We start from the raw sequence: 14536 nt of genomic DNA, 5'->3' as shown, positions 1-14536 counted from the left end.
ATCCTCTGAGCTCCGACAGGAAACACAGCCCAGCTCCTCACCAGATAAACACAGAGCCTCATAGGAAAGTCCTGTGTACCTCAGTTCCTTTTTCCAATTATTCATGTTTTGCTTTCAACCAAAAGTTATAAGCCAAGCTGAAAGAAGATACAGTGTGAAGAGAGCAGGTGTGCCTTGGAGCCAGACGGATGTGGCCTCGATTTGGAGCCATCAGATGAGGAATTTTAGGTAACTGTAATTAATATGCCGAAGGCACTAAGGGGAAAACGGACGGCGCACAAGAGCAGGTGGGCAACAGAGTCAGGACAGAAACTCTTACGAATCAAAAGGAAAAGCTTAAAATAAAGAACACTGTAACAGAACTGCCCCAGGCCGTTGACAGGCTCATCAGCCTGGACATGGCTGAAGACAGAGCCTGGGGCCAGAAGGGTGTCACTGAAAAGTTTCCAAACTGAAAAAATAAAGAGAAAAAAAGAAGACACAAAGCAGAACAAGATGTCCCAGCACTGTGAGCCACGTGCAGAAGGCGAGGAGGATGCACGGATTGACAGCAGCAGGGAAAGGAAGAGAGAAAGGAACGAGAAATATTTGAAGTTATGGCCCAGAATTTTGCAGAATTAATCATGGACACCAAGCCATAGGTCCAGAAAGCTCCTAGATGACCGAGCGGACAAGTGCCAGTAACCTGCACCTAAGCATGTCTTGTGCCAGCTGCAGAAAGCCTGAGATGAAGAGAAGACCTTGAAAGAAGCAGGGATGGGGGTTGGGGGGTGACCTAGAAAAGGAACAAGGATGAGAAGACATTGAGCTTCTCTTCAGAAACCATGGAAGCAAAGAGAGTGGTGTGAAATATGTCTCTTGGTAGAAGAAAAAACCTAGAATTCTGTAGCCAGCAAAGTTATCCTTCAAAAGTTAAAGAGAAATACTTTCTCAGACCAACAAAAGTTGAGGGATTTGTTGCCAGTAGACCTGTCTTGCAAAACAATGGTAAAAGTTATTTGACCAAAGGAAACAATATAGGTCAGACGCTTAGATCTACATTAAGAAAGAAAGAGCATAAGAGAAGGAGTAAATGAAGGTAAAATAGCTCATTTCTTGTTATTCTTCATCTGACAGATAACTTCGTTCAGAGTGTGAATAACAACAGCATGGCGGGTGACTGTAGCTTGTGGACGATGAGACGAATAGCGGCCATGCTGGGGGGGACGGGAGGGAGGGGCAGGGAACCCGCACTTCCTGTGGGGGAACACGGTGCGACGTGAACGTGGACTTGCTGCGCTGGCAACTGTAAACTAGGGCCAACTAGGGCAACCACTGACAGTTTTTAAAGTTGACATGCTAATACAGTTGACATGCTAATAACAGAGGAGAGAGAATGCAGTCATATAAAATGCTCAGTTAAGCCAGAGAAGTCTACAGAAAGAGAGGGGAAGACACAGGAAACAAAGGCGACAGATGGAGAAGGTGCTGGTATGGAGCATCGTACTGCAACTCTATCACTTTAGATGTCGGTGGAACAAATTCACCAGTTACTAGACATAAGCTGTCGGAGCGCTTCAAAAACAAGACCCAACTCTGTGTTGTCTGCTAGAAACCCACCTAAAATACATAGACACATCAAGACTAAAAGTAAAGGGAGGGAGAGAGAGAGACCATGCTGACACGAGTCAAAAGAACACCAGAGTAGCGATGATAATTTCAGACACAGCAGACTTCAGAGCAAGGAGAGTTAACGGTCATAAAGAAGGCTATTTGTTACATAACGATGACGGGGTCAGTTCTCTAAGAAGACATTAACAGGTCTTAACGTGTATGCACCAAACAGCAGAGCACCACAACACACAAGGGAAACACTGATAGAGCTTCCAGGTGAAATGGATCAATCCACTGGTCACAGGTGGAGACTTCAGTGCCCTCTATCAGAGATGGACAGATCCAGTAGGCAGAGAACTGGTCAGGACATAGTTCAGCTCAACAGCACCATCAGTCATCGGGCTCTAATTGACATTTATAGAATATTCTCTCCAACAAGAGGAGAACACCCATTCTTCTCAAGTTCACATGGAACATTTACCATGGTAGACCCCATTCTGGGCGGAAAAATACTCCTCAACAAATTTAAAAGAACAGACATCATAGACAGTATACTCCTGAACCACAGTGGAATTTAACTAGAAATCAGTAACAGAAAGATAGCTAGAAAATCCCAAAATACTTGTGTCAGAAGTTCAGAAATAACAGAAGTAAAATCAGTGAGTCACTGAAGTAAGAATTAGTAAAAGCTTGTGTACACACCAACAAGGCTGTTTGCAAAGCCAGGCATTCAAACCAAAACATGCAGTGGGGTCTGCGGTACGTTGTTTTAAAACGACTCATGGGGTGTGGAGGCAGTGACTTCATTCTTCGTAGTGATTGGTTATGATATTAGAATTCTCTTAAATGATGGGAATTGGTTAGTGGTTACCTCATATCAACCTTGGGAAACAGTTTAAGTGTTCCTCTTGATTTTTGGAGGCATAAGCAAGGAATGACCCAGTTTAAGTTAGTCTTGCAAAATAAGCTAATTTCAGCTTTGTTTGTATGACTAAACTGGCTTTGTCTGCTCTGGGAACTTTAAAGGCTGATCTCTATTTGTTTTTTACTTTAACACTTGGGTATGAAACAACACACTTCTAAGTAACACATGAGTCAAAGAATAAGTCTCGAGAAATTTTAAAAATATTTCGAACTAAATGAAAATGAAATACAGCTTATCAAAATTTGTGGCATATAGTGAAAGCAAGGCATTTGTAGCATCAAATGTATGTATTAGAAAAGAGGTAAGATTTTGGGGCGCCTGGGTAGCGCAGTCGTTAAGCGTCTGCCTTCGGCTCAGGGCGTGATCCCGGCGTTCCGGGATCGAGTCCCACATCGGGCTCCTCTGCTGGGAGACTGCTTCTTCCTCTCCCACTCCCCTGCTGTGTTCCCTCTCTTCGCTGGCTGTCTCTCTGTCACATAAATAAATAAAATCTTTAGAAAAAGAAAAAAAAGAAAAGAGGTAAGATTTAAAATCCATAATCTAAGCTTCTGCCTTAGGAAGCTAGAGGAAGAGCAAAATAAATCCAAATCATAAGAAAAGAAATGATAAAAATTAGAGCATAAATCAATGAAATTGAAAACAGGAACTCAATAGAGAAAATTAACAAAACCCAAAGCTGATTCTTTGAAAAGATCAATAAAATTGATATACCTCTGTCAGGCTAACCAAGAAAAAAAGAAAATACAAATTACTAATAGTAGAGATGAGAGAGGGGTCATCACCACTGACGCTACGAACATTAAAGGGACAATGAAGGTATATTGTGAACAGGTCTGTGCCTATAAATTGAATGATTTAGATGAGCCAATTCCTTGAAAAATACAATCGACCAAAACTCATACATGGAGGACTAGATAATCTGAATAGGCCTTTATCTATTAAGGATATTGAATCAATAATTAATAAACTTCTTAAAAGAAAGCACCAGGCCTGATGGTTTCACTGTGAATTCTACCAAACTTTAAAGGAAGAAATTATGCCAGTTCTCTGTAATCTCTTCCAGAAAATAGAAGCAGAAAGAAAACATTCTGACTCGTTCTGTGAGACCATCATTACCTAATACCAAAACCAAATAAAGACATTACAGAAAAAGAAAACTATAGGCCAGTATCTCTCATGAACATAAAATACAAAAATCTGCAACATAACATTAGCAACTTGAATTCAACCGTGTGTGAGAAGAATTACACACCATGACAAATTGAGATTTATTCCAGGTATGCAAGACTGGTTCTACATTTGAAAATCAATTAATGTAATACATCATATCAACAAGCTAAAGAAGAAAACCGCACGATCATGTCCGTGGATGCAGAACAGGTATTTGGCTAAGTCTGACGCCTGTTCATGGTAAGTCTCAGCAAGCTAGGACTAGAGAACTACTTCAACTTAGTCAAGAACAGCCGGAGAACCCTGCATCTCACGTCACACGTCACAGCGAGAGACTAGACGCTTTTGCTCCTAAAGAGGGGTGTCCGCTCTCACCATTTCCCTTCCACATTGCACCAGAAATCTTGGCTGTGCACTAAGACAAGAAGAGGAAGTCAAAGGCTTATTGATGGGGGGTGGCAAGGAATAAAACTCTTAGTTCTCAGACAACATGATTATGTAGAACATCTAAAAGAACCCTCAACAACAAAAACTGGTACAAATATGCCAGGTTGCAGGATACAGGGTTAATATACAAAAGTCAGTGGCTTTTCTATACCAACAACGAATAGGTAGAATTTGAAATTAAAAACAAAATAGCATTTATGTTAGCACACACACAAAGGAAATACTTAGAAATATATCTAGCAAAATATGTGCAAGATGAATATGAGGAGAACTAGAAAACTCTGCTGAAAAGAAATCAAAGACGATCAAAGTAAGTGGAGCAGTATCCCATGTTCATGGACAGGAAAACTCAGTCTTGTCAACATACTGGCTCTTCCCAGCTTGATCCATTAATTCAGTACAATCTTAATGGAAATTCTGGCAAGTTACTTTGTAGACATCAACAAATTGATTCCGAAGTTGACATGGAGAGACAAAACACCCAGAATAGTCAACCCAATATCGGAAGAGAAGAACAATGTTGTAGGACTGACACTACCCGACTTCAAGACTCCCTGTAAAAGCTACAGTAATTAAGACAGTATTGTTGTGTTGGTGAAAAAAATAGACATAAAGATCAACAGAACAGAGTAGAGCCCAGAAATAGACCCCCATAAATACAGTCAACTGATGTTTGACAAAGGAGCAAAGGCAACACAATGGAGCAAAAATGATCTCTCTTAGAGATGATGCTGGAACAACTGGATGTCCATCGCAAAATAACCTGGAGCCAGACCTCACACCTTCACAAAAGTTAATTTAAAAGCAAATCATAGACCTCAGTATAAAGTATGAAAGTAAAATGCCTGACAGGTAACACAGAAACTGTAGGTGACTTTGGGTTTGGTGATGACTTTTTAAATACAACGTGGCAGTCCATGAGGAAGATTGATGTGCTGGACTTCATTAAAGTTAAAAGTCTCTGCACAAGACACTATTAAGGGAATAAAAAGACAAGCCACGGACTGGAGGAAAAACATTGGCAAGAGACACATCTGATTATCCAAAATATGCAAAGAACTCTTAAAACTCAACAATAAGAAAACAATCCAATTAACAAATGAGCCAAAAATTTCAGCAGACATCTCACTCAAGAAGATGTACAGATGGCAAAACCGTGAAAATAGGCTCCGTATCGTGTAAGGAGACACCACTACGCACCTGCTGGAACAGCCACCATCCGGAGCGCAGACGGTACCAGAGGCCAGGAGGGTGTGGAGCTGCAGGAGCTCCCACCCACGGCTGCTGGGGGTGCAACGTGGTGTGGCCACTGTGGAGGGCGTGGCAGTTTCTTACAGACTAAACATAGGCTTACTGCACAGTCCAGCAATGATGCTGCTTGGCGTGTTACCCACAGGACTTGAAAACTTAGGTCCACACAAAAACCTACAGAAATATTTATAATATCTTTATTCATAATTACCAAAAACTGCAAGGAACCAGAATATGTCCTTTCTAGGTGAATGGATAAGCAAACTGTGGTCCATCCACACAGTGGAATATTACAGAGCAGTGAAGTGACAGGAGCCGTCAAGCCACAGAAAGACACAGAAGAACCTTGTTAGACCCGTATTTCTGAGTGGAGGAAGCTAGCGGAAAAGGCTCCCTGCAGCGTGTTGGCGACAAGAGGACATTTACGGGAAGGTGGGAGACAGAGGGTGTAAATGGTCCATGTTGCAGAGGCTGGGGAGGGTGGGGTGAATGGGCGAAGGCTCGTGGACACGGCGCGGTTGTCCGAACCCCGGGAACGCACAGCACACACAGGGAGCCCTGAGCTCCGGTACGGACTTCAATGACTTAACAGTGTGCCGTAGGCGCTAATGCGACATGTCAGCAGCAGGACAGACTGTTGGGGAGGGCGGTGTACTTTCCATTCAAGTGTTCTTGTTCCCAAAATTGCTCTAAAAATAAAGTCTATTCTTTAACAAAGCACGAAGGCCTCCTTTTGCTCCTGCTCCCCAGTCTCCTCTTCTTAAGGCGATGAGGGTTTTCATCTGAAGCAGAAGTACCTCCCCGCGAAAGTCTCTTCTCCCCTTCTCCGTTGATGCAGAGCGCTGCAGACCGTGTGGCTCGTTGAGGACCGTGGGCGTCTGTCCTGGGGGCGTCCACCCCCTGCAGCCCAGGGACGGGTGCCCCCGGCAGCCTGGTGTCATGACTCAGGCTTGGCTGCAGGTGCTGACCGCTGGAGGAAGAGCCCAGGAGAGCCCAGGCTGAGCTGGGCCTGTGCTGGGGACCCGGTGGCGAGGAGGGGGCTAGAGAAGGCCCAGGGTGGGAAGGGAGGAGGTGATCAGGGAGCCCACACTGCAGGCTGGGACCGCGGAGAGAGAACCGTCACCTTGCAGGTGGGATGCATAGGCCACCCTCCCCCAGGCGTGGTTAGCTCCTCTGCGGAGCCCTCCTGTGTTGGGGCAGGTGGCCCGCAGCCTCCTCACATGGGCGTTCGCACTGCCCCCTCCCCGGTATGGTGGCGGTGCACGGGCTGGCGTTTGATAAATGCTGTCCGTCCACGGACATGGATGGGCGGCTCCAGGAAGTGGCTCCCGTGATGGACACACTTCTGCACCGTTTCCAGTGGCAGTGGGTGTCGGAAATGGGATCACGGCCAGGTGGTGGTCACTTGTTCATTGACACACGCTGTACCCACATGCCTCCTGCCACCAGCCTCCTGGCTAATGGGGTTTGTTCTGCGTCCCCCCATGGACCTCTGGAGGCCATGGTGATTGGTGAGGGGACACCAGGGGACCAGCTTCAGAACCACATGCACCAGTCAGCTCAGTGATCGTCCCCGTGTTTGGGAACGAGACCAGAGGGACAGTGGGCACAGGGAGCATGCAGCTCTGCATTTGGGGGATGGCTCCATGTCACTCTCTGTCCTGAGTTCCCTCAGTCCCCAAGCGTCTCATCCCGTCTCCTGCTGGTGGGGTGGATTATCAGAGTCCTTACCTGCTGGTGTTTTGCTTTGACCTGGGGTTCACTCTCCCCCCAAACCCGCAGTGGCCAGAGCTTTGTCCCAAGACACTGCACACATACCTCATTCCTGCTCTCCACCCGCATCAGTGGGTCTGTGGGGCCCGTGGCGCTCCAGGAGCTGCAGGTGTGAGCTGCCGTGGGACAGGGTGCATGACCCCCACAGAAACAGATAGCAGACTTCATCCCTTGTGCCCCGGTGGTCCCTTAACTGCCAGGAGCTTCACCTGGTGCCAGGTGTTTCCGGCCCAGGAGCAGGCCCCCAGCCATCTGGGCCCACTGCTGCCCGAGCTCCCTGCGTGGTATGTTGTGGGGGCTTCTCGTGAGACCCCACCATCGGTGTGGGGTGACCCGTTGGTAGAAAGAAGGGCCTGGGCCTGGGTGTGAAAGGACTAGACCAAGCCCTGTCTGCGGGGGCATCAGCCCAGGCGCGGGGTCTGGGGAGCAGCCCACCCGTATTTGCTGTGTCTCAGCCTCCCAGAAAAACTGCTTTTCCTGGACATGAGTGATGTCGGCTGCATGTAAGGAGGAAATCGATGTTATTAAGTAAATTCGTATTAAGGTATGAGTGAACGGCCATTCTGCAGCCGTCCTAAATATATTCACAGTTTTAACAGAGGGTGCCAATTAGCCCTTGTAAATCTGCAGGCTAGAAGCTCTTAGGGGATAATGAAGTGGAGTGTCAGGCTCCAGGTCGTGGAGTGGGAATTTATGAGCCACCGTCGTCCCCTGGAGCAGCGGGTCCTCCCCGTCCCGGGGGACCCCCACGCTCCCACCCGGGGCCCCCACGCTCCCCGCGGGCCGCACTTGTTGGGGGGACGCAGCCGTGAGGTCATTCACGTCACCCTTCTGCTCTTTTCCAGCCAAGAAGTATAAAAAAGTCACCGGCAAAGAGATCTACTCGGACACGCTGGACAGCACACCCATGCTGGAGAAGGAGAAGTTTCCACAGGACTACTTTCCCGAGGTGCGTCCCGGCCGCCGGCCACCCCGGCACACCGACCACCGAGTGCGCGCCTCAGGAGTGAGGACACGTAGGAGCTGAAGGCCTCGTGTTTCAGGGGAGGGGTCCCGTCCTGGCTGCCAACGTGAACCAGCAGCGGTCTTTCTGGGGCGTTCTCAGGCCCACGTGGGTCCATCTGGGTGCTCTTCGATAGGGGCCGAGAACCTGCGGTGTCTGTCATTACACAAATCACCACATTTTCTAACCATCATTTCCAGGCAAAGGAACCTTCCCCACAAGAGGTAGGAAAATAATCATCAGTTCATCGTGGGGCCTGGAGAGGCCAGGGGCCTCCCAGCAAACACCAGATGGGAGCAGATCGATCTGGCCAGTGATGCTGCCGTGCGCAGGCCGCTGGGGCACGCGGGGGTGTCTTCCCTGGGAAGGCTGGGTGGGCCCTCTGCCCGTCTCCCAGGTAGAGCCTTGGGGGTGCAGCCAGCCAGAGGCACGGTCGGGAACCGGAGCCGAGGGCGCCCCTCCCCGTGTCCTGGGGGTGCCTGCACCGCAGAGCTCGGAGCTCGTGGACAGCACAGCCTGTCGCGCAGACATAGTTCACCAGGACATGCTGATGGATTTCCACCGGTTTTGGTGCATTTTTGTGCGGTTCGATTATTTGCATGCAGTCATCACGCTGCGCAGATAGTCTTAGATTCAGGTGTTCTCAGTAAACTGACGCCAGCTTGCGGGGTCTGCTACCCCTGTATGATTCACGCGTTGACCCAGAGTTGCTCACCGTGCCCTTCTGTCATCTGTGAAGTCATGGTGGAGTGTGTGTCTGTGAGTGAAGCATCAGGATGGGGTGCGCACAGGCCCGTGTGGCCCACCTCCCCCCCACAGTGGAGGTCGGCGCAGTGCAGGAAGGATGGCCCCACCGGGTCCCTCCTGCGCGAGGACTGCCCACCGTCTGCGGAGACGCCCACCTGCACTTGGAGCTGATTTCAGCAAGGCCACACTGCATTAACTTGTTTATGACCCAGGCCCAGGGGGAGGGAATTGTGGCCGCCACTGTGAAGGATGGGCACAGCTTCCTCATCCCTCGTCCCTGAGCCAAGGACACAGTGTCAGGGGGCCGGCCTCTGCCCTGGCTGCCCAGCCCCCGCTGTCCCCCGCTCCTCTTGATGTTGCAGTGTGGCCAGAAGGCTCTGGAAGCAGCTGGGTGAATCCTGGCAAGCTTCCCTGAACATCCATCCAGGGCTGCTGTCCCTTGGAGATGCCAAGGGCCACAGAGTCGGCTTCAGAGCCGAGCGAGGCCACTGAAAGTGACCACGGGCCCTAGTGGAGACGGTGGGCTGGAGAGAGCCGGGGGCCATCCACAGCAGGGGGAGAGCAGGCTCTAACAGGTGTTCGGGCAGGTTTGGGGGCAGGGATCCCAGTGTCTTCCCACAGGGGCATCCCAAGGCACCCAGTGGCTGGGAAGCCCCCCGGGCTGCTCTTAGCTGCCTCTCCTGCTCTGTTTCGTCAGCCTGAGTGATTGTGCCAGAGACCCGGGGTCACCAGGCTCCTCCGTTCTCAGCCCAGAGCACGTCCCAGCCCAGGAGGGCACTCACCTGCGTCTGGCGGCTGGCTGGGGTGTGCCCCGGAGGGGTGGACACAAGGGGCTGTGCACCTGGGAGAGGCAGGACTGTGGGGGACCAGCAGGGGTGGTGACATGAGGACAGGCTGGGGGCATGTCCGAGGCCACCTCCAGCAGTGCCGTCTGTTGGCCGCATCCGGCCGCCCGAAGGCTGTGAACCGGCACTTGCTGAGGACTGAATGACCATCCACGCGGAAGAGCCGAGCAGAGCCTCTGTGTATGCAGGGGGAGCCCGCAGGCGCCTGGGCACGGCTTCTCCAGGCTGCGCTCCATGCAGTGGGGGCTTGCTGTCTGCTGCACGGCTGACACTCATCCCGAGGGCAGGACATGCGCCGATCACTCCCTGTGTGATGGACACCTTGCGTGCGGTGCTCACCCCCCGGGTCCCTCTTCCTGCCACCACTGGGCCCTCTCGTCCTCATCCTCGGAGCCCAGGTCCCTTGAGGCCCCCGGAGTCAGTCAGCCATGATCTGTGATGCTCCCAGAGAAGAGGCCTCCGTGGCAGGTGCCACGTCCCTCTGGGCACCAGAAGAAGGAGAGAGCAAGGCAGTGCCCCACAGAGGATGCCTCACGGAGGAGTCAGACGCCTGCTGAGCCCCCCCGGCCCCCAAAGCTCTGTCTGTCCCGGCAGGACGGCAGGCCTCCTTCTGAGGAGCTCCTTGTTCCCCGGCCCTCAGGCTGTCTTCTGGGCCCGGCATCTGCAAAGACTGGCTCCCTAGACCACAGCATACGTGCGACCCTATGGCCTGGCCTCGGATCCCGACTCTTCCCTCCGCTGGCCCAGGCCACGTGGGTGAGGAGACTTGGGATTGGCGCGGGGGTGGGTCAGATAAAGTCTGGGGCTTTAGCTATGGTGTCCCACGTCCTGCACACCCCCCAGAGGGCAGATGCTCCCAGGGCCTCAGTGTCTGTGGCGAGTGCACTGTCCGTGAGGTGCTGGTGGCTCCGTGGGGGGTGCTGACAGCCAGCGCCGGTTCTCTCCTGTGGGAGAAGTGTGGGGGGTCCAAGGTGACCATGGTCCCATCCACAGGCAAGAGAAGGGTTTTCTGCAGGGAAAGGTAGGGTGTCACTGGGCAAACCCCAGTCTCTCTACTGGAGAGCACTGTGTTGCTGGGACTCAGGTGACCCCCAGAGCAGCGGCCCCGGCCTTCCTGGGGTCACCGTCCTCCCTCACGTTGATGTGATATTGCCGTGTTAGAAATTGTGTCTGGTCCGCGTGTCTGTTGACCTGTGGTTGTGGCAGAAGTGAGTGTGGCTTAATGAACAGAAGGAAGACTTATTTAACAGCAATACTGACGCTTCTAGTGTCCCATCCGTAACGTGTTTTTCAGGTGTGCAGCAGTCTGTGTGTCCACTGAAGCCGTGGCCAGGCAGGGCCTGGGGATGCCACGCGGGCGGGGCTATGGGGCACGTGCCCGCCCAGCGCCAGACCTGCTCTCGTGCCTCTGAGCCAATCCTTTAGCTTTATTTGAACACAGTCTGGGGGAGGGAATTAGTCTAAGCTTGATTTCTGTTCTTTTATTACTGTCACTGAAGGGTCATCTAAATGTGATTACCATGATGAGCCGTAATGCAATCCCAAATAATTGCAGCCCACTGCACAGAAAACTAACAAAACTTTCTCTCCTGATTTATGGGTGCTTTTGGCTCGGCATGAGTTTCACATGCTGCCTCTGGGAGCACCACTCCAGATAATGGGAGACCATTTTTAAAAAGCAGATTTGTGTAGTCGATCAGGACCGAGGCATTTTTTTCCTCTTGCCCGTAGTGAGAAATTGGTTGTTACCATAGATCACAGGGACTGCTCCAAGCTCTTATGAAAGATGGATTAATTTCACTAATGCTCCAGAGCGGGCCTTTCACGGGCAAGGCTGCGTGCTGATCACCTCCCCGCAGCCTCCCTTTTCTCCGTGCTGATTTATGCCATCCTTTAGTGGATGAACCATCTTGCATTCACCATCCATCTGCTGGCTAAAGGAATCCTATTAACAGGGGGTCTGAGCAGGGACTTAATATTGCAAGGTGAGCGATGTGGCACAGCCCCCCCGCCCGGCGTGACGTGGTTTCATTCCGTGGTGCCAGCCTCTCTGCAAGCAGGGTGGGCAGCCGGCCACCGCTGCCCGTGTGCGGTCACCCCCTGGGAAGTTTCGGAAGGTGCCTGGTGACCAGAAAGTTTCATGGATGGAACGTGGATGGAATGAAACAGGGAACCCCAGCCTGTGACGGAGACATCGGCTCCCCTCTCCTTCCCTCCTGGGTGCAGGACAGCTGTGGGTGCATGTCGTGTGTGTGCGTGTGCATTTCCGCTAGGATGTATGCAGGGAAGCCTCACCGGACAGCCACTTGCCCTTCTGATGATTGGGCTGTGTTCCTGGCCCCGCCCTGCCCAGCGTGGCCCAGGTGAGCGTCCCTGTTCAGGACTCAGCCACAGTAGGGAACGGATGGTCTGGGCAAGTGGCTTAGGGAAATTCCAGTGTGGTTCTTTCTGCGAGGAGCTCGTGGTCTCAGCCAGGTGACCGTGCTCAGCCCTGGCTCTTCACCGTGAATCTGGCAGCTTGCCATGACCACCTGCCTGGCCCTCAGGTGGAAGGGCGTGGGGCACACCAGCGGTGAGGAAGGCGGTTTCTGGAAGGACCCCCAGTGCAGCCCAGTGACGCCCAGGGACATGCAATCTCCGCAGAGTCCAGGCTCCCACATGTCAGGCTGCCACAGGCTGTAGCCCCACTTTTCATCCTGAGACATTACTTGGAAATGCAGCCTAAACAGATTTGTAATTGTAAGGATGAACTTACTTCAGAGGTAACCTATTTTTACCAACATTTAGTTAAAATATTTGGGTGTAATAAGTTACATTGTTAAACTTTTTAGAGATTTATTTGCAATGTAGTTAAAAATCTTAAATCTAGTTAGAATCCTAAAATTACGGCTATTACAAATATATATTATATAAAAAAGTAACACGTTGTCCCGTGTTCTCTGTGCGTATTGTATTAATAATGTTAAACAATGCTCCGTTATTGTGGACAATTTAAATGTCTAAAAAAAAATACGCACACGCAGGGTTACTGAAGGTACGCGTGCACACACAGAGAGACCTTACTTAACACGTGATTGACAATTGAGAACAATCATTAATTTTTGGTTAATAAATTCACAAATGCCTCCCAATTTTAGTGCACTGAGATCCGTGGTGGTCGGGTTAAATTCAGCTTGGGGTCTCGGCAGCGTGACTGGGCGCTGGGCTGGGGCGTGGGGTCTCACGTGACCCATCTGTCCCGGCCACGCTGCTCTTCTGGAAGCAGGGTGGGGTGCCCCCGTCCTCTCCTCCCACACCTGCACCGGGCCCTGCAGGTGCCTTGGGAGAGCAAAGACCACAGCCTAAGGAGTGAGTGTGAGCGACTGCATGAGACGCGGGAAAGCCCAGGTCAGGGCCAGGAGTGGGCACTGGGCTCAGCCTGGTGAGCTTGGCGGCGGCGGCGGCGGCGGCACGGAGGTTGGTACACGGTGGACGTGTGGTGGTGGGAGACTCCAGGCTGCAGGGTTTGCATCTGGAGGTCATGGTGACCTTGAAGACGGCTCCCCCCACTAAGCAGGGCGTCACCATAGGAACCTCGCTGGACACTTTGTGAAGCTGGTCATGAGGGAGGAAACAGTGGGACAGTCGCTGAGGGCGATGTGGGGTCAAGCAGGGGGTTTTAGCCACCGAATTATTCTCATTAAATAAGGAATCATCACTGAAGTGTCTAGAGCCCCTGTGAGTGTGGACTCACCCAGGGAGCACTTTCCATCAGCGTTCAACCGTGGGTCCACATGGTTACCATGGGCACCGTGAGCCCAGGCCCCTGAGGACACGTGTGTCACCATGGCCGTCCTCCCATCCTCCTCCTCCTCTTCCCGTGCTCCTCATCCCCCGCGTCCCCTCTTCCCCCTCCCATCCCCTCCCCCCCGTCCTCCTCCTCCCGTGTTGTCCTCCGTCCCCACCGAGCTGCTCCTGCCGGGACAACAGAAGGACATGCCCCTGGGGTTCGGGGGAACTGCACATTTCCATCCTGCTTTCGAGTGTCTGCAAACCGGGGGTTCAGGGAGGTCTCCCTAGTGTCTCCTCAGGCTTGGAGGGCATGCGAGCAGGAACCCCACTCCCACTGCCTGGGCTGCGAGCTGCCCGTCCAGCGTGGCTGTTGAAATGGAGTGAATCCAGACAACACGGAGCCTCTGCCGAGCTCTATGGCCCAGCTGGCCGTGGCTCCTGTGTGGGGCTGCATGACACCGTCCGACACCAGCTTCCCTGCCGGCCTGAGCACGGTGGATGAGACGGTCACCTGTGCCAGACGAGGGAGAGGTCAGCACAGCGTGTGTCTCTCCTGCTGGCAAAGCAGCTCTGGAAAAGGTGCAGGTGTGGCTTCCCGCCCCTCACGTCCCCTCGAACCAGCAAGAGAGGGGCGCGGGAAACCAGGGACCCTTCTCCCAGCGTCTAGAACACAGGCTGTTCTTAGGGAAAGCGTAGCAGAAGTAAATCTGGGGATTCTGTGGTCCGACGCCCTCCTCTGCTGACAGGCTGTCGTCCGCCAGGGGCCAGCGTGTCTCTTGCGCTCGGTGGCACCAGCCGTGGAGCTGCTGGCGGGTGGCTCCACACAGGGCCTTCGTGGTGGCCACGCTCACTTCCCTCCAGGTCCGGACTGCTGGTGGGCGTGTGCAGGCCATCCTCTGCTCGGCCTGGGCGTCCTCCCCCGGCAGCCTAGAAGACAGCCCTGGTCACGTCGTTCCATTCCTTTCCCTCCTGTGCACCGAGCGTGAGGCGCTCTGGTGAGCTTCCCATGGG

At 52.2% G+C, this 14536-nt stretch overlaps 1 protein-coding gene across 2 annotated transcripts in view; it reads left to right on the top strand.

Annotated features, from left to right (window-relative positions):
• Positions 1-14536, top strand: part of INPP5A (inositol polyphosphate-5-phosphatase A) — a 182828-nt gene that overhangs the window by 117497 nt on the left and 50795 nt on the right. For both annotated transcript variants that reach the window (XM_045809422.2, XM_045809424.2), the window contains exon 6: positions 8005-8108. In XM_045809422.2, the coding sequence (XP_045665378.2) occupies positions 8005-8108 (104 nt within the window). The remainder of the gene's footprint in view (positions 1-8004; positions 8109-14536) is intronic.

This window comes from Ursus americanus, chromosome 6 (assembly GCF_024610735.1).
Source record: "Ursus americanus isolate L20-20 chromosome 6, mUrsAme1.1.p, whole genome shotgun sequence".
Lineage (NCBI taxonomy): Eukaryota > Metazoa > Chordata > Mammalia > Carnivora > Ursidae > Ursus > Ursus americanus.
The sequence above is the reverse complement of the archived record's forward strand: the minus strand, read 5'-3'. Positions and strand labels throughout refer to the sequence as shown.